Consider the following 19,114-nt stretch of genomic DNA (forward strand, 5'->3'; position numbering starts at 1 on the left):
AACACCAAAAAACCCCCAAAAAAAACAGATTAGGAAGGCATTATTTACACTTGATAAATCAGAAATGGCATCAAAGGAAGCTAGTATTACAAACTATTAATGAAACATATAATAATGAAACAAATCACATAATAGATCACAACAAAGTGATTCAGTGTCATGAATACTGATAACAAGTAAGTGGGCTCTGGGGATACAGTTTCAAATCCATTCCAGTCAGTGTGGTAGGAATGTGAGCAGAAAAAAAAAAAAAGAAGAAGAAGAATTTGAGTGTTCCATTGCGCACACTGACCACATCCACACCTTACAATAGTTGTCCTTTTGATGACATAGCTAGATAAAAATTATATTTAAAAGTTATGTTACCTACCAAGGTCAAATATAGACATTTATTATTTCTTCTCATGTCAAGGTAAGAATTGGGATCTCATCACCCATGCAGATGTCAACCAACTGTCCTAATTTCACAGAATAGTGTGAGTAAATAAACATTAAACATATTAAAAAAGACAGCCAGACAATGTTTCATCAACACAGATTACAAACTCATTTATTTCTTATAATTATAGAAAGCCCATTGCTGCTACAGAACATGGTATTGTCTTGAGGATCAAGTCTAAAATTCAGATATTCAGAAAGATTTTAGATATTGGAGGTACAAAAGGTGAAGTCTTTGATTAAGAGAGGAATGCCTTACATAGCTTATATAAAATATTTGTATTTTGATCACACACAAGAAACTTCAGTGGTGCATAAGTCCTGATTACATTTCAGACTTGTCTGTATCCTAAATCCTTCCTAAGTCAATTCTGGCAATATCAAAGCCTACCAAATCAAACATTAATTTGTGCATTTACACCTAAATACTTGGGGTTTTTTTTTATTTTTAGTGTGCATTGCAAAAAATAATTTGGCCTTTTTATTGTTTTTCTTTGACATGAAGGCATTCACACATGTAGTACTGGAAAGCTGGTTTGATAGCTAAGGAGAGGCACTGCAAAATCATCAAGCTGAGCAGGGAGCTGCCTAAGCCTGCCTAAGCTATGGCAGTGTTACTGATAACAGCCTCTCTTAAGAGACCCTTTGGATCTAAATGTTCTCAGCTGAGGTTCTGGCTCAGCTACAAGATTTTACAATCAAATGTCAGTGAGAAGCTTACTGACACAGGGCAAACTTCTGAATAGCAAGATATTTATTACCCTCTGTTATAGTCTTAAGAGAAGCCATATATAGTAAGACTGAAGGGTTTTGCAGTTTGTTTGGAAAATGATTTTGAAAATATCTGAATTTTAATAAATGATGAAAGTGAAAAAAAATTAATCAAATGAACACATACTGACAGATTTGAAACGAGCTAAATTTAGCTTACCCACAAATCATTACTGAAACACAAATATTTGAGTATGTTACTACATATGTAACTACACACTACAATTATGTTTGCTCAGTTCAAGTCCACAGAACCATGCTAGAGATTTAAATTTCTGATATCTAAATTTCTGTCATGCAAAGTTTTTGAGCATCTATAATAAGATCAGAATTCTGTGCTTGCATTAAACATATTTAATTTACTGTGATGTTTTTAATACATTGTTTTGACTTTTCTTCACAATAATTACAATGCCTTCAGAGTTATAAAAGACAAGTAAATTAAATCAGCATGGATTTGAAGAAGCATCACACTCAGAAAGAATCAGAAATCAAGCAGCTGTGGATAAAGCTGTACTATGGTGAGGCCATCATTTTCATCTTCAGAAAGCCACCTTAAGGGAAAAGCATAAAAACCTGTCATAGACACAGCACATATAAACTAAAGAAACAGGCAATTTGTGAGAGCCTGGTTCTGCACCTTTGATTTTCTAGGAGAGATTTTACATTGGTTTGTAAAGAAGAAAAAACCAACCTGAAGAAAATAGTGACTTTTTAAATGATTGTTTTTAGTATTAACATCTGTGTAATTTTAAAGTATAATTAACTTTATTAATATATTTATGAAATATACATTAATTTTATTTTTTGGTCATATAGGTAACTAGTAAATTGCTCTAAAGAATGACAATAAAATCAAGATAATTTAGAGTAGAAAAACATGTTCTGTGATAGCAAGTTATTGTCCTTGCAATTAATTCTAGGAACTCTGTCTTTCTCATACGTGGGTTGGTTCACAAAATAGTGAGTTGCGTGATGGGCCCAGTCCTAGCTCTGTAAGTGCCTATGGAGCTTTTACAGGTCCCGGCTGAAGCATAACTGATTTTGGCTGCTAAAACTGTATGTGGAGTCACTAGGAAAGGTGTGATGTGTAAGCTAGGTAAGAGACATTTAAATGGGTTAGCAAACGATTCAGGTTTCTCAGTGACTAATGTCTTTAGAGACATTATTTTTATTGGAGGAGTCTTTTTGTGTGAGAGAATGAGCCCACTCCCCATTCACTCCATTAGCCATGAGGCGAGGAGCTCCATGAGGAGCTCCATGTCTCAGCTGGAAGAGGACCATGAACTTAGAGTTTCCTCTATCTGAGGAGCCTCTGGGTGGCTGAGTACCCTGGGGTTAACCTCCTAATCCCTCCTACTAAATAACTTTCAGTTTGAGTAGGTTTATATACTTCAGGGTAAGCACATACCCCACCAAGAGCCCAGTTAAATGTTCTTGGCAGGTGCATGTAGAATCAGTCTGTGCCAGTCACTCACCCACATCAATAAGGTGATTCAAGTTCTTGGGCCAGTCTCTTATATACCTTTGGTCTTTTACTATAAGATTCTAAATAAAATTGGAAAAAAACCAAATATCTGGAAAAAAAATTGTTTGCTGCAGTCTATCTTCTGCAAGAATCTTCCTCTGACTGGTGTGGTCTGAAAACTCTTACAAGCAAAAGAGGTGAAGTGGCATCAAATCCTTAAAATCTCATCACGGATTGTGTTGCACATCTGAGTGATATTGTGGTTTAAGAACTTTTCTTAATGCCTACTAACTTAGATTTAGGCATCTAGAAGATTAGAGAGCATCTGAGCATGCCTTTGGAGGAAGTTGAAGATAAGTTTGATGTTGTTGAGGTCAGTACACCATCACTCTAGAGATTTAGACTGTAGAGACCAACTGAGTATCCAAGAACTGTAAAAGTTATGGTTTTTTTGAAACAGAAGATGGGATTTGGCTTCCATTAATTGTCAAGATTACAGAAATATTTAGGGAAAAGATAAAATTAAATATTATTGGCTACCATTTCTGTTTTCAGATTACCAGGTAAAATTTGCTTTCTAGATATAGGGAACTTGTAAATTTTCACACTTCAGATGTGTTCTCCAGATGCATTAAAAAGCTAATTTCCACTTGGAAGGACATGAATATGTTTGCATCAGTTATTCATTCTGAAATTCTTCAAGCTGTGAATGATATATTGTAGTGAACAGTCACTTCAAATGTACCATTCAATTTAATTTCCAATTTTGAAACTGTGTTTTTTTCAGTTTGATGCAGACTGATGTACACCTTTTTGTACATCAGTAGCAGGTCTTTACCCAAGTAACCCAGTACCTAAATACATTTCTAAATTTAGATCATTACACTTCTACATTACATTATATAATTTTTTTTCCCTTTATCCTATTTGCTGAATATATCTTGGGTCTATACTAAAGAAACATTGAAACAGAAGGATTCTAATGTTTTAATGTTGCCCTAGCTCAATAAAATACACTACTTCTTCCATGAGTGTTGAATCTATGCTGCCATGTTCCACTGTCTTCTTTTCTGATTCCCTTCCATGCCTGTTTGCTTACCCCTGATATGTTTGCCAGAGCTATTGATGTGCTAATACTTGTATACTGGTTCACCAGACACCTTCTACCTCTTGAATTCAAAATATGTAAGAATACTTTCTCTTGGCAAAGGCATTAAATTACGTCTCTCCCTCCTACAATCATCCAGTTTTAATTGCATGGAAAAATCTAGTGTCTTCCTCTAACAGTTCTGACAAATGAGTTTCAAGTTGGCCAGGGGGTTCAAAAGTCATTGGGGATGGACTGGTAAGAACACAACAAAAAAAAATCATTACTGTCTTAGAAAACCAGACAGAAGCAACTGAGAGACTTGTGAAAAGGAAACAGCATGTACAGAGGGATGATGGACTGATCTACTGACCTGTTACAGTTGAAGCAATACATTGAATTCCTAGCTGTATCTGTGATTTCCACTTTTTCTAGAAACCAGCCCCTTGCTGTAGATGGGGAAAAAAAAGAAAGAACAAATTTAATATAAACAAAACACAAATACAGCATAAGAAAGGTTTCTAATTTCATTTCCCAAACCCCATGTGGTTCAGTACTTCCAAGTATATTCAACATCAATAATAAAACTGAAACACAGATGATTCAAATTGCTACCAACTTCTCTCAGTTTTACAGGGAAGGTCTTTGATGTTTTTGACAGAAAATGTAATGGAAGATTTTTGTTACAACTTAACTTATTTTTCCAGATTGGATAGAACAGGCAGTAAGACAAATGAAACAGAGTGCATGGTAATATTGAATACACTCTTGAAAACCCATTTTGCCCTTTCAGGTACTTGGAAATGCACTCAAAATGCACCCCTAGTGGGCATTCTACTACTCTTTTCTAATTAATATATTGATATGGATGCGAACCGAGTGGTAAAAATCCCTATTTTTCCAGCAGTCATGATTCAGAATAGCATTTTCATTTAGGCCAGCACTCATATTTGTTTTAGCTTTAAGGAGATACTAAACATTCTACTTTAATCCCCTGTTTTGCTGTGTGAAGAAATACCTTCATTGTTGTGATATAGAATTTTATTTCATAGAATATCAAAATATTGATATTTTAAAACAAAACTTTATTTTATATGTACCGTGTCTGGGCTGATATTTTTAGTTGTCCTTGCCAATGCAAAAAATTAATTTTTTTTAACTAATTAAGATCATACTGCTAGTAGCTGACAACATTTTGGTACTCTTTATGTGTCCTAGAGATAAAGAACTAGATCCTATCTGACTATTTTGGTTTTCAAATATTTTGCATGAAGTACTAAGTAGGCTAAAACCAATCAAATATTTTTATTCATAAATGCTAAATTTTAACTGCACATGCTAAAAATGCAATATAAAAGTATTTGCAAATTGTGTTAGTTTGGATAAAATGTAAAGGCACAGCGATGTTTCTTTTTATTCAATGACATTTTCAAAAAAATATCTGGGTTAAGTAGGCCATGAAGGTGTCTAGGTATTCCACCTTCAATTTGCAAGATCCATTTATTGATATTTTGAAGTACTTTTGAAACTCTTTTAATGAAACTTTGTGAATGGTTTAATATATCATAGACTCTACTTGGAATAGATGACCTTTCATGAAATCTCTAAATCAGAGTCAAGATCATCAGCAATAAAATTTTACAGCCTCTCAAATTTACACGGCACTTTACAAACTAATAGAAAGGCAAGTTTGCTCTCTTGAAAAGATTAAAATCTAATGCTTCATCCTTTATTGACAAAACTCCAACAGACCTCACTGAAATCTCCAGGTATGCAGAAATCTAGAGGGAGCTAGGATATATTAGCAAACAGATGAGACATCTCAAAGAGGTACTGTAACATTTCAGGGAGCTTGTGGGGATAACAGCTGATGTGACAAAAGACACTTGGAGGTAATTTCAGAGAAATATTTAGGGGGAGGTTGTCATGTCCAAGAAGAATTGACACACACCAGCTGTGCTAGGAAGGCATTATTAGCAGCTGTGTGATGTTGATCAGGACGCAGAGAGGGAAAATAATAATGTTGTTGATAGATCAGGACCCAGGAAATCAAAGTTCAATCTATTATTTCGCCTGCAGACTTCTGTGCAACTCTCAGTACTAAAAACCTGCCATTGTGGAGTTCCCTTCCCAGATCAGATCTAAGCTGAACTGTGTACATGTATAGCAGTTATCACAAATAAGATGAAAGCAGGAAAATCTTGTTTATTATAGATATTTCCACGGGTTTGGTGGTTTTTTCTGTTTTCAACACCATGAAATATATGACATGACTGGGTGGTTAGGAAAATAAAAAAGCTGTTCAACTTTCTCCAAATAGGAATTGCTATTTGCAGAATCTTTCTTGGTTCATCCCAGAAATGATAAACCCTTTGGCACTTTGTTATGCCTCATGAACTTAGATTAATCAGATTTTATTAAACCTAAACCTATTTCTTTGAGATGAGTTAAGTAAACTTCACCTGACTAGAGCATCTTAATGCAATCAGACCTTTTTGATTCAACTTATACATTCCCTGCAGATTCAGTTTATGTGTTTGTATATCTCTATATGTCTGCATATATCTTGATATCTGCATATCCCTACGGGGTTTTAACACTATTAAATGCAAGCTCAAAAGATTACATGCCCTAGTCTCCTGTTTTATTTTTCTGTAAAATTCAGAGGTTACTGTTCACAGAAACATCTTCCATTATCATGTGTGGTTATGTTCTATTGCCACATCCTAACTTAACATCAGGGCAGGACCTGGTGCACACTGGTGTTCTCAGACTTTCACAAGAGGAGATCTGTGGGTGTGAGAGGGAGCTACAGCATGCTCTGACCAGAGTCCCCAAACTTGCTCAAATCATGGAAAGTTTACCCTGCAGTTTGAAAATTCAATCCTATCTTATTTAAGACATCTGATAAGGGGTTTGGCTGAGCAATGTTTGAAGAATAAAACTGTCTGAGCTTCATTTTAACTAGATCTCTGTTAGAAAAATAATTGTGGTATAGTCAAGGGAAGTGTGATAGAGGGGGTGAAAGCAAGGGCAGTAAAGCTGACCTCACTTGTACACAGGTTTGTATTAGCTAGCTGTAGCAGGAGTGTGACTTCAAGCACCTTTCCAAATGTCAGGCAGATCCTTAAGCAGATGTTTGCAAGGCTGTTGAACAGAGAATACTTACCAAATCCTCTCCCATCATGGCCAATTTCAATTGAACGTAGGCTGCCTAATTTTTTTGTCTTAATCTTGAAGGTATCAACCTTTAATATTAAAATACAGTTATTAAAAATATGATACTAATGTTTGGAAGCTTAAATATTTGTCTAGGTCAGTTCTGAGACCAATTCAAGTGTAATAGTAGAGTTCAGAATAAGTGAACCACTAATGTGGCTTATTTTCCCTACTGATGGTGTGTGGCATACATCCTCTCCTATTAGGTCTCAGTTTCAACACTAAAGATTCACTTTTCAACTTGTAGTAAGAAAATCCCTACCTCTTTCTTGACTTTCATCTACTGTGAAAACATTTTTGGTCTCATAAATCCTCAACTGGTATAGTTTTCTAAAATGTTTTTAGTATATGATACGTAAATAAAAATTCAGGAACATAAAAGTTAAAGGCTTTTACTACATTAACCATTATTCCTCTCAAATATTACATACTTGAATTTAAAATGTTACATTGTTTCATATTGCAGATTTTTAAAAATAAATTATTTCTGCCTAAGACCTTTGACATCACTGACTATGCATTGTCTTAGCTGGATTGCTAACAGGATTTCTACATAACTACTGTGTTTTTGAAGGGTATTGACATCTCCTGTGTTGTACTAGACAAAAGGAAATACTACTCAAGACATTTTTTTACTTGCTCCTTGTGCCTGTAGATAGCTAGATTTATTATACTCCTCAGTATGGAAGACAATTCATGGATAAATATCTTTATCTCACAGATAACCTGGCTGAAGAAACTTAGATTAATTCCAGGTAAAAAGACGATTAATATTGCTGGAGATAATGAGGTAGATCTCTTAAGGGATATATTTTCACTGGAGTTCTACTTATTTAGTCATTACCTTTCAATAACTCCACAAGAGAAAGTTACAGAGAATATATATATTTCTTTTTTACTTAAGGGTAACCATCATTGTACTCCATTGTGCAAGTGGTGACCAAACAGAGCAATTTCTTTGCCAGAATAATATGTTCATTAAATTAGGAGAACATCCAGCCAAGGCACTAGGACATCATGCAGAGAATCTGCATTTTATTCGAATATCTGTGTCTGAACTAAGGGTCTCTGAATAACAGCCTAAAGCATGATGGATCTCAGAATCAGGCTGATGTGTATGGTTCTATTTCACCTGGTTTTAGGCTCATACATCCAGGGATGCTCACAGCACCAGTTTCCATGGCAAAGTAAAATGATGGGATGTAAGAGACAGATGTGTTCTCATGCAGGATATTCAAGGTGTGTGACACAGCACAGGGTAGTGCATACACATGCACAGGCCACTCATGCTGTGCATTTCAGAATGAGGAAATTCATAGCTGGGCATGTAAGTGGAGACAGTATGAAGATGTATTTGGGACTAATAGGCAGAAGAACAGCAGAGACAGTTAGATACAATAGAAGTAAAATGTTCCTTGGTGAATCTGGTGGAAAGAAGAAACACAGGGTGAGCTGAGGCTATACCTCATGTAGTGATATGGAAAACAGAATAAATGCTTCAAGTTTTCTAAAGAACTTGCATAGATGTAATGTTTGCTTTTCTGGTACAGAAATGGACATAACCTATAAAATCTGTGTACTCACCTTTCCTCTTTCAAAGGGGTTTTGGTGCTCCAGTGGCTGAGAGAGTTGAAATACCTCAGATTTGTCCTCATTCCCAAATAAAATAATATGCACATTGGCATCAGTTCCTGCTCCCCTTTTGTCACCTGTGTACACTTTAATAGTATACTCTGTCAAATGTTTTACTTTACTTCCTTCTTTATTCAGGTTGTTATCTATGTCATCCTTTTGATTCTTTCCTCTAATAACAAAAGATCTTGGGATTTCTTTCTGTATTTTCGGCTTATTTGCACTCACAGAGAATTCTCTGAAAAATGGAACCACATTTGTTTTTTGGTAAGTAAATAATATGTTAAATGAAAAAAAAAATCTTATTCATTTATGTGGAACAGCAAAAGATGGGCATATTTTTAAAATATCTATTGAGAGAATCACTCTATGGCATTTACTTTAGTTCAATGTCTGCTCAGTGTTTTCAGTTATTACGATATTAAAAAAACATTACTAGCTTTACAAAATATACTTACTCATTCATTTCAAATACATAGATAGGATGTTCCTTCACAGCTTCTTGCACATGCAGTTTTTTGATGTCCAGCTTGCAGTCTGCAAAGGAAAGAGAATATAGTGAAAATGTTCCATTGCATGACAAGAAAGTGTTCTTGGTGTAATAATGGCATTCTTAATTTGTGACTGCCAACAACTGAGTTGAAAGTGCTGGAATGACTACAAGACTCTTTATTTTGTTCCTATTTGTAAACCTCAACTTAGAAATTAAGGGGTAAGCATTTCTTTTGTCTTAGTGAAGCAAAGGAGTGTTGTCCTTACTGTCCTCGGATGGGCAGGCACATTTGAGAAGGAAGAGCAGAAATACAGGTTTGTTGCTTCCTCCTCAGTGGCTGGTTGACAAGAGAACTGGAGCTCTATTCCATATGCAGCACAAAGAGGACCTCATTAGGTAGGAGGGGAGGTCAGCAGCTCACTGTATCTATCTGCTGTTTGGAAAAGATTGCTCTCTGACTTACACTCATTTTTGAATTTTATGCTGGGGGCTTCAGCTGCATGGCCTGAGTGTCTTGACACTAGTTAGTCTATGGCAAAATAAGAGAAAATGAAGACTATTCATTTTCCCTTCTATTGTTTGTAGCTTCAGCCCAATTCAGCAAACTGCATTCCAATCTCTTCTGCTACTATCCAATTCTCTTTAATTATATCAATAGGCTTCTGTGGAGGAATCCAGAACACTGTGTTACACTCATGACCTGTCAAGATAAGTGCATAGAGTCAGAAGATTCAGGAAGGGACCATGAACCATCTAATCTTAAAAACTTGCTCTCATATGGAATGAAAGCATAAATGCACTAGAGAACATTGCCTGGACTGTACTGCAGGGTACATCTGACTTTAAAGAGATTTTATGGGGTTTGGGATTTTTAGTTCAAAGTCATGGTCCAAATTAGTTTCAGTTCAAACAAGTCTAGTTACAATGTGAACAGCCTTACTCATCTGAAGTGTTTTATCATCTAAGTAAGTCCTTGGAAGAAATACCTGTTAAACATCACCTCAATCCTCTCTTCATAACACACACAGAGGCAATGAGCTCAATGTCCCTTCGTGAATTGTGTTTTCAAACCTGAATGGAAAAGTCTCGCCTGTCAGGTTCTCCGTGGTGCCCTTTGGCTACACACAATTGCCACATTCAGTGACTGTCACTCAGACAGATGGCTGCAGTTAACTTTCACAACTGAAGCTGTGGGAAACAAAAGCAGTGAGCTGCTCGCCTTGCTCCCCTCAGCAGCATGGCAGGGCTGTCCCTGTCCTTCCCTTGCCCTCTGGAGTCACTGCAGCCCCACACCGTGTCCCCCTGGGGGTGACCAAGGCAGCCTGTGCTGGGACATGGGACGTGAGACCAGCCAAGGAGTTCGTGCATGCTCACTGCCCGAATGTCACATCGCATTCTTGGTTGAAACCGGGTGCTGTGCCTAAAAGTTTTTTATAAGGAGGCTCCGGATGAGCAAACAAAAAAAAAAACCCCAAACAAAACAAAACCAAAACCAAAAACAAACAAACAAAAAAACAACAACAAAAAGAAGACAGATAAAGCGCAAACATGGAACCTTTGCTTCCCTAGAAAAACTGTCTGAAAATGGCCAAGTGTAATGGATAGTAATGATTTGCAATTATATAGCAAATTTCATTAGTGGATTTCAAAAAACTTCATAATTAATTCTTTGAATTAGTAGCATGATAGCCATCCTACAGATAAATTAGAGAGATGTTGAGGTCAAGACAATTTTAAGGAAGTTCAGTGACAAAACTTGCTGACTGCCAAACAGAGGTAAAAATTCCCTCTGAATGTCACAGGGAGAAAACTGAACTGGGGGGAGGAAACAGTGAATATAATTGAATCACAGAAGGAAAATTAAAAAATACCAATTTCTTACTTGAGTAATAATTATTCTCTAGATAATTTATTAGTAGAGCATGTATTAAGTGCAGAATATAATTATATTCATCTTCATTTACTTTCTTGATGCAACAATGTTATAACCTTTAGATCCCAGAATTTTAATTTTTTATAAAACACTACCCTTTAGAAAAAATAGCCAAAAGGAATTAACTAGAATTTAACTCTGGCAGGGACTTTGTTGCCTTTAACAGGAGGCTAGCTGTGTGATTTACATGACTGACTTTAGAAAGTAAAAACTATTTTACCTGTTTTACTGCTGATCAAAAGAACAATTTTTTCCAGTTCTCCCAAGTCAACAGCATCCACCATAACTAGAAATGACTAAAATAAGATTATTCAGTATTGAAATATAAAACCATGTTTCTTAGCTGTATGGGGAAATTTGAAAATAATATGCAGGAAGTACAAGAACGTATTAAAGGGTAAATTTTAAAATACTTTAAGACAGAGTACCTCATTTTTCTCTCCCCGTTGTGCATTCTGCAATGACTGGAGAAGAGATCTGTCTCCTGTGTCACCATGAGTACCATAGATACATGCAGTCATATGCACTAAATTTCTCTCATTCAAAATATTTCTTGAAAATACTGTTAGATGATATGTAACCACTGCAATATCAAGTAAAAAGAGATCTTGTTAAGACTGTGCCACAACCTTGCACAGCAGTTTGACAACATGGCATTCTACAGTCAGATGTAATTAAAATTCAAGCACTTGAAAATAATAGCAAAACTCAAAATTTTTACAATTTTTTCTTAATAATTGTTTTGCCACCATCTCCCAGATCTGAAATTTGAGAAGTGAGGCTGGACCAGCCCAAAACAAAAGTGAAAGGATTGCATTTGGAAGGTTTGATTCTTGGATCAGTGTGTCAAAGAGCAGCAAGAGTGGACCTGCCCCACAAGAGAGGACAAGGTAGAAGCTGACAAGAAGCTGAGCACAACCCCAGCTCGAGGCAGGCAGAGCTGTCCAGAGTCCCAGATGCAGCAAACAGTGGAAAAGACCTGGGGTCCATCCTGGTGATTGAGCTGGGGGCAGAAGGAGAAAGGGCTGGAGAAGTAATGAGAATAAGGCTATGACATAGGTCCAAAGTCTGTGCAGGAGAGGAGGGCAGAGAGAGAACTGGGGAAAGATGCACATAACTTGTGGCTCGGGCATGATCTGACTGGGGCATCCTCTGCCCATCATGGCTGGAGGTTCCAGGTGAGTGCAGCCAAGGCAAGTTAGGTCTGAGACTCATCGTGGCCCTGATGCACTGGAGTCAAGTGGAGAGGTTGTGTTCATGAACTTTGGATCAGATCATACACGGGGTGGCACTGGGAGAGCCCATTGTACAGAGGAGGGCAATTGAGGAGATTAATGTAGAGCAGGGTAGGAGGGCTAAAATGCTTAAATAGCAGTCTTTGTTTGGGTAGTGTGACCAGATCACAAGTGTAGCCACCAAGCTTTTATCTCTCTAGTGTACTGAATTTATTGGAAAGGGGAAAGACTAAAGGAATCTCTGCAAAGAAATTACATACAATAAGGAAAACACATGTTAATGTTACAACTCCATTAATTTTGTAAAATACTAATTATTTCATAAGATCAATATTAATTACAACTCTCTATTAAATTTATGGAAATAATCAGCTTGAAAGTAGCATAATAGGGTTTTTTCACCTTTTCAATATTTAATTGTTTTTCCTTAAAAACTACAGTAGTGCAAAACTGACCTTCTGAACAGCCCTGTGTGTGAGAGGAGAGAGATAGCACCGTATCATCCCTGGGGATCCCTGAGGTGTAAACATCTCAAAGGAAGGTACAGCAAAGGGAAACTACTTATGTATATACTCAGCTGGAGGCCTCTGCTCATTAATACACCCAAAGGCACAAATGTGCACTGGCAGATCTCGAGGGTCTCTGTCAACTGCATTTTGATGGCTTCAATTAGCCATTAGCAAATGCTTCATCACAATCCCAAGCATAATTTTTTTTTTAAAAGGAAAATAACTGAGATAAAATACTAAGGCACTCTATGAATGACAGAGCTATATCTGAAATTTAACATCACATGGCTTCTGGTTATGGTGAGTGTGATTAGCTGCTTTCCATTCCAATTAATACAATACTGGTTTTGCTTTTAGCTGATAAAAGGGAGAAAATAAATTAGGTTTAGAAAGCTGTCAAAAAGCATATCTGGTTTTCACAATAAATTGCCAGTAAATTTGTCTCTAAAGATCACTTTGAACTCCACGTGTACCACCTGCTGTGGAGCTGCTCAAAGCTCTCTCGGACATAAATGGCAAAGATTTGGGGGAATCACTGTCCTAGTTTTTTTTATTTCCCTGGTTACAAATCCCTCCTTGAAAACATCTAAATCATGGGTGGAAAGAAACAAAAACCACAGAAATTAGCTATTTCATTTGTTTGTTCTTTTACGTAAACTTATAGATAATGTAACACTTATTCCTTGGTTGTGATGTTTTTTGTCTCTTGATTTCAGAATAGTTACAAAGAACAAAACTATTGCCAGGAAAAAAAAGCCAAAAAGCAAAGAATGGGGAAGTTATTTTTTCAATAAAGAGATCAGTGACAGAGACAGAGCCAAGGTCATAAGGACTCCAGTCTCATCCCCACTTTATCACCATGCTGCATTTTTCTCTGCTCATTTCTGTGTGCTTGTACTTGTGTCCTGAATACTTCTGCATGTGACAGTGATCAGTCCTTTGCAAGGGGTACACTCATCTGCTTTATGCTAATCTGAAGGTTGTCTTTGTTTCAATCTTGTGCATAGGAGATGAAAGGTATTGAGCCCTGTTCTGTACCCATACTGTGTAAGTGGTCAAGTGAAAATAACACCTCTAAGCAACATAAAATTTAAAGCCTAGGTACAAATTTTAGATTTTCAGTTGCAGCCAAAATATGCGAAATAACCCCAAACTTCAACCTCTGTAACTTCTACTGAGATTATTCACATACTTACTTTTGGATGCCTTCAGAGCCCTCACTAAAATTGTCCATAAATTCCAATCCAAAGTGCATTGGAGTAGTTAATTTTACCTCTACTTCAGCTCACTTTAGATGAGCTGATTTATTTTTTACCCGAATAATTAATTTCTTTTCTGCATAAAACCCAGGCACAAATTATTTGAATATTAAGTATCATTATTTGGTCTGTTAATTAAGTTAGTATTTGTCCCATCATATGGCAGCATTCAGTAAGCATCACATTAGGGAATAGGGTGGATTTTAGGTGAAAGCATTTCTTTTATTTTATTTAACCAAGGTGATAAATGTAAGAATTGTTGAACTAATTTTAGGAGGCATAAATATTTGGAGTATATAAAGGTAATAAAGCTGAAGCTTATATGTAGTTTTGAGCTGTTATTTACTGAGAATGTTTGTTTGGAATGTGAGAACAAACAACAAAAACACTTAATAGTAAATGAACTATAAAAAACATGTTGTTAATGTCAGCAATATGAGCAGCTGAGGACTAAACTAAATAGAATAAAAATATTACAATAGTTCGAGAAAAGAATATTTCTTATAAACTGTTCTTTGTAGCATATAATAATGCTTCTGTGCAATCAAGTGAATATTGCATTTCACACTTTATGGTACAGAAATTAAGCTGAGTGGGTAATATTTTCCTTCATACCTTTTAACTTCTTATCCAGTCCCTATGAATCATTAAATAAAGACAATAAAAATTTCTGGTTTGATAAAGGTTTCTACTGTAATACTAGGACATGTTAACCTCCTGAACCACTCTACTGCTTTGAAGTAGATTTATACCTACCAGAAAGTGCTTCTTTTAATGGCCACTGTATAGGGAATTCAATCCATCTGTCTCCATTAGGAGAAAGAGGAAGTGTTTTATTTATAGTGAGACTAAAGGTATCCAGGGTTGACGTGTTCTGTATTTTAAAGTGATGAAGAGACAACTGGGATATGTTGTTTTCCAAACTCTGGAGACCAAGCCTCACTTTATAAAGCATTCCCAAATCAGATGGCAAATATATCTAGGAATCAACAAAACAATGAGTTAACATCCAAACAGAAGTGTGCAGATAAATGCATAGGTAGCTTACAGGAAGAGAGGAAGCTGGCTCTAAAGGAGTCAGCACAGTCGTGCACCCATTTGCATCAGTCTTGGTGCTAAAAGTGCCATTCACTTCAAAAGCAGCAGAACCAGGTTGACTGTAGGCACTTAAGAACATTTTAGCTTTATCCTCTAGGGGCATTCGTTGTAATTGTTCTATCAAATTCAAATTACGTACGCCAATGATTCCTAATGTGAATAAGTAATGTTGATGTCATTTAAAATTATATGCATTATTAACTATGACTATTTCTTGAGGAAAAAATGAATATGCTTGATTATCATGAACTTGAGAAAGCCAGAAATTAAAAATAAAATATGGTATGCAACTGAAAACTTCAGCTCTGATTTTCTTGAATACTTAAAAAATAATATAAACAATAAAAACAATATTTACAGCACTACAGGATTATTTCTCTTTAAAAGAAAACTCAAAGAAAATTTAAATATAGGCAAATCTATATATTATTTTACATCATATGTTATTTGGTTCTCAGTCTGATGTTCCACTTTGTTTTCCATGGAAACTGGATTTGACTTGCCGTTGCTTCCATAAAAAACCATAACCATCTTGGATATATTTTCTGACAACTTTTCAAATTCTGATTTTGTTTCTTCTTGATGCTTTGTGAAATAAATCCTCCATCTGCCTTCTGAACAAATAAAATAAGGAAAATAAAAAGGAAAAATATTAAGGATGTTTCTGTTTACATATATTAACAAAGCTATCTGATATAAAACTTCTACGACATGCCTTGTTCTACATGGGGAATATTATTTTATAAACATGTCACCTGGGTATTGAGCAGCTCCCTAAGTTCATTGCCATTTTTTACAAAGGGAAAACTATTGTCAGTACTAGTAAGCATAATGACATATTGTGATGAAAATATTCTCACATTATTATTCCAAAACTGATTAATAAGACAGTCAATGTAATGACAGAAGGCATACCTGAATTCATTTGCTCTCTTCCTAAAGGCCCAGCAGATGTACTCTTCCTCTCCTGAACTTCTAATTAAAAAAAAAAGATAAAATTAATATTTTTGTAGAATAGTGTCTATATGATAATAAAAGTCTGTATTCATGTCTAGTGAGTCAATTGACTGAGTATTATATCATTTAGATTAAAGATTTAACTAGGAAATGTACTGTGTGATTTGCTATTTATGAATCATCTAAATATCACCCTATTAAATAAATTGTCTCTAGGGATGGCTCTTTACTAGGAAAATGGTAGTAACATGGAAGATTCAAGTATTTCTCATTTTAAATCATTTCTCTTTCATTTGCACAATTTATGGTCTGGATGAATGAGCACTAATTGGATGTCTTTAATGCCCATTCTAGAGGCTGATGCTCCTCCCACAGATATGAGTCCTTACTGATTTCATCAGGATTTGGTATTGATCAAAGCTGCCTGTAAACATTAGGTAGTGACCTGCACTGAAAATGAGAAGACTTCTTTTGAGTTCATAACCAAGACTGGATTTGCCAATTATTGTATAAAGAAACTCATGGGAACATTTGTCCCAATCAATGAAGTTTAGTAGAAACAGAACTAAATATTGCCCTTTTTTTTTCAGAGATGTCCCAACTTACAAACTAAACCAAAGCTGAAATTATTTGTTTTTGTACAAGAACAGTTTCCTCCTTTTTTTTCTGGTTTCAAATGATCAAAAGTTAGAGATAATACAGCAGAGGAAATCTATTGGACTAGAATCTTCTTCAGTCTCAAGAGGCTACTGCTGGGCAAGTGCCAGCAAATGTCTGGGGAGTTAGGAAGAATAAATCTAGAACATGTTTTGTAATCCAAGGACTCAGCTATACTGTCAATAAACTTCTCTGAGAGGCAGGAGAATAAATACATCTGTCTTAGAGGTACATTCTGGGCTTTGGTGCCTACTGAACTGGTTGGAGTGTGCTGTGGTTCCTCCCAGTTTGCACACCAGATTGTGTTGAAATCCACACTTGGACTGAAGCCATGACACAGGGAGGGAGGGAGGGAGGGAGGAAGGGAGGGAGGGTGTACAGTCCCTTCCTGTCTTGTCGAAGAGCCACAGGCAGTGGGGTCAAAACTGCTCCTTTGTGGCCTGATTACTCACATGGCGTCAGTCAAAAGTATCTCCAGTTTCTGGCAAAAATTGTCAGCGTATAATACATATATTATACTACGTATTATAGTAGTAATACTATAATACAGCGTAGTATAAATAATGTAAATTGGTCATGAATACAATGGAGACATTTTCTCCACTGCTTAAACAGTGAGTTTTCCCCACTTTTTACCTCATTTTCACTCTGCCTAGCAAGTAATTGGTATTAGAAGCTTAAAAATAGTTTGCAGGTGTAGAAGTAAAACTTGGAGAGGTAAGAATTTGTAAAAAAGGAATAGGAAAAATTTCTTGGCATTTACACCTCTGAAAATCTAGAGTAACAAAGCAGAAATTATCCTCTGGCAAATTGTGGTTATTAAATGGTACTAAAACACAAAGTGTTCAGACACACTAATTCCCTGTATAATGACAATGTTCTACTGGAATATTTTAAATCACAACTTGTTTGTAGAAGCAAATTGTATAGCTGCATTCTCCAGTTTGGAATGAATTCCTTAGCAGATGATAGTTTGAAGATAGGGTTGACCTGTGGCATCCAGAGTTACTGAGGCAGATCTTTTTCCATCACGTCTGTCTTTAAGCCATGTTTGAGCCATAAACAGTGTTTCTGTCCCTGAAGATGCTGACTCTTTCACAATAATCTTCTCCAGAAGCCAGTCAGAGCCTCTCCCTTTTTCAACAATCATCCTTTGCAGAATACCAATATCCACTGCCTCCACGTGAAAAATATCCATCTGAAAAATTCAGAATCAGAAGTCATATGGAAACAGAATCATGTAACTAAATTATCAGTGTATTTTGAAATATGAAAGGGAGAAGAAAATCAGGATTTGTTTAATTAACTCAATAATTATCAACAGAACCAGAGATGACAAGTTTAACCATGCTAAATGACTGCATTAAGAAGTATTTCTTCCCTTTGTGGTTCTGCAATTTACAGCTAAACCTCCTCTTTGCCCACACAGATCTATCAGTTGCCTATGCTTGCTTAATGAGAATTTTTCCGTCCCAAAATTGATGTTTAATGATCTGCAGGGAATATATTTTAAATATATCTTGCTCTCAACAAAATAGACCCCAAGAGCTATTTCAGAAATGAAATGCAGGGAATGAGAAGGGTAGAAACAAGCATCACAGAAGGAATCCCTAAAGAAAGAATGACAAACTTGGTTCCAGATTTGGATTAAGTTGTAGGATTAGTTTCAATGTAAGTAATAGAATGGAAAGAAAAATATTAAATAAAACTATGTTGAAATAAATTCTGCTATTCTCTATCAGTTAAAAAAAACCCACAATAATTTTACAATGTTTAGAACACTGAAGTAAAATTCCTAAAGAAAATTGTGATGTATCAGACATTCAACACATTCACAATATGTGATTCTGGCTTTTTGTGAGCGTTATACTTATTTCCTGTTTCCTCAGCGGAAAAACAGGCATTAAATTCTTGGCACAGAGACTTTCCACATTTTTTGCTTTGTAGATTTATGAATCATCATCTCATTTCTAGTGGGGTTTATAACTGTTAAAATCTAGTGTTATTTGCGATGGCATTTCCAGCATGATTTAAAGATGCAAAGATGGTTTTGAAGGGAATAGGTAGCAATAATGAGGAAAACACTTGAGTCCTGAGAAGACTTGAAGTCTTCCCAAAGTAATTCACACTGAAGTTGCTCTGCCAGAGCAACCCTTAAAGGTTTGTGCAGATATGAAACAGAGAATAGCAGTTCTCTTGCTCCACCTCCATTCTTTCCTGGACAGGATTTCCAGCTGAAGAACTGATGAAAGATTTGTGTCAGAAAGATGAGCATAACCAGCTTGCAACTTAATAAGACACAGCATAAGTTCAAATATTGAGCTTTAAATTGCAGATAATATATAACATCTGCTTTAA

The 19,114-nt window shown here is 35.9% G+C and overlaps 1 protein-coding gene across 2 annotated transcripts in view; it reads right to left on the reverse strand.

Moving 5' to 3' along the window:
• Positions 1–585: 585 nt before the first annotated feature.
• The window catches only part of RP1 (RP1 axonemal microtubule associated), a 188,458-nt gene continuing 169,929 nt past the window's right edge, over positions 586–19,114 (reverse strand). For both annotated transcript variants that reach the window (XM_039703103.1, XM_039703102.1), the window contains exons 49-59: positions 17,747–17,954; positions 16,058–16,117; positions 15,578–15,756; positions 14,801–15,023; positions 11,470–11,624; positions 11,262–11,337; positions 9,074–9,152; positions 8,568–8,853; positions 6,934–7,012; positions 4,138–4,213; positions 586–1,763 (exon numbers count right to left, since the gene is read on the reverse strand). In XM_039703103.1, coding sequence (XP_039559037.1) covers positions 1,694–1,763; positions 4,138–4,213; positions 6,934–7,012; positions 8,568–8,853; positions 9,074–9,152; positions 11,262–11,337; positions 11,470–11,624; positions 14,801–15,023; positions 15,578–15,756; positions 16,058–16,117; positions 17,747–17,954 — 1,491 coding nt within the window. In that variant the 3' untranslated portion in view covers positions 586–1,693. The remainder of the gene's footprint in view (positions 1,764–4,137; positions 4,214–6,933; positions 7,013–8,567; positions 8,854–9,073; positions 9,153–11,261; positions 11,338–11,469; positions 11,625–14,800; positions 15,024–15,577; positions 15,757–16,057; positions 16,118–17,746; positions 17,955–19,114) is intronic.

Source organism: Passer montanus, unplaced genomic scaffold (genome assembly GCF_014805655.1).
Source record: "Passer montanus isolate IOZ18808 unplaced genomic scaffold, ASM1480565v1 scaffold16, whole genome shotgun sequence".
Taxonomy (NCBI): domain Eukaryota; kingdom Metazoa; phylum Chordata; class Aves; order Passeriformes; family Passeridae; genus Passer; species Passer montanus.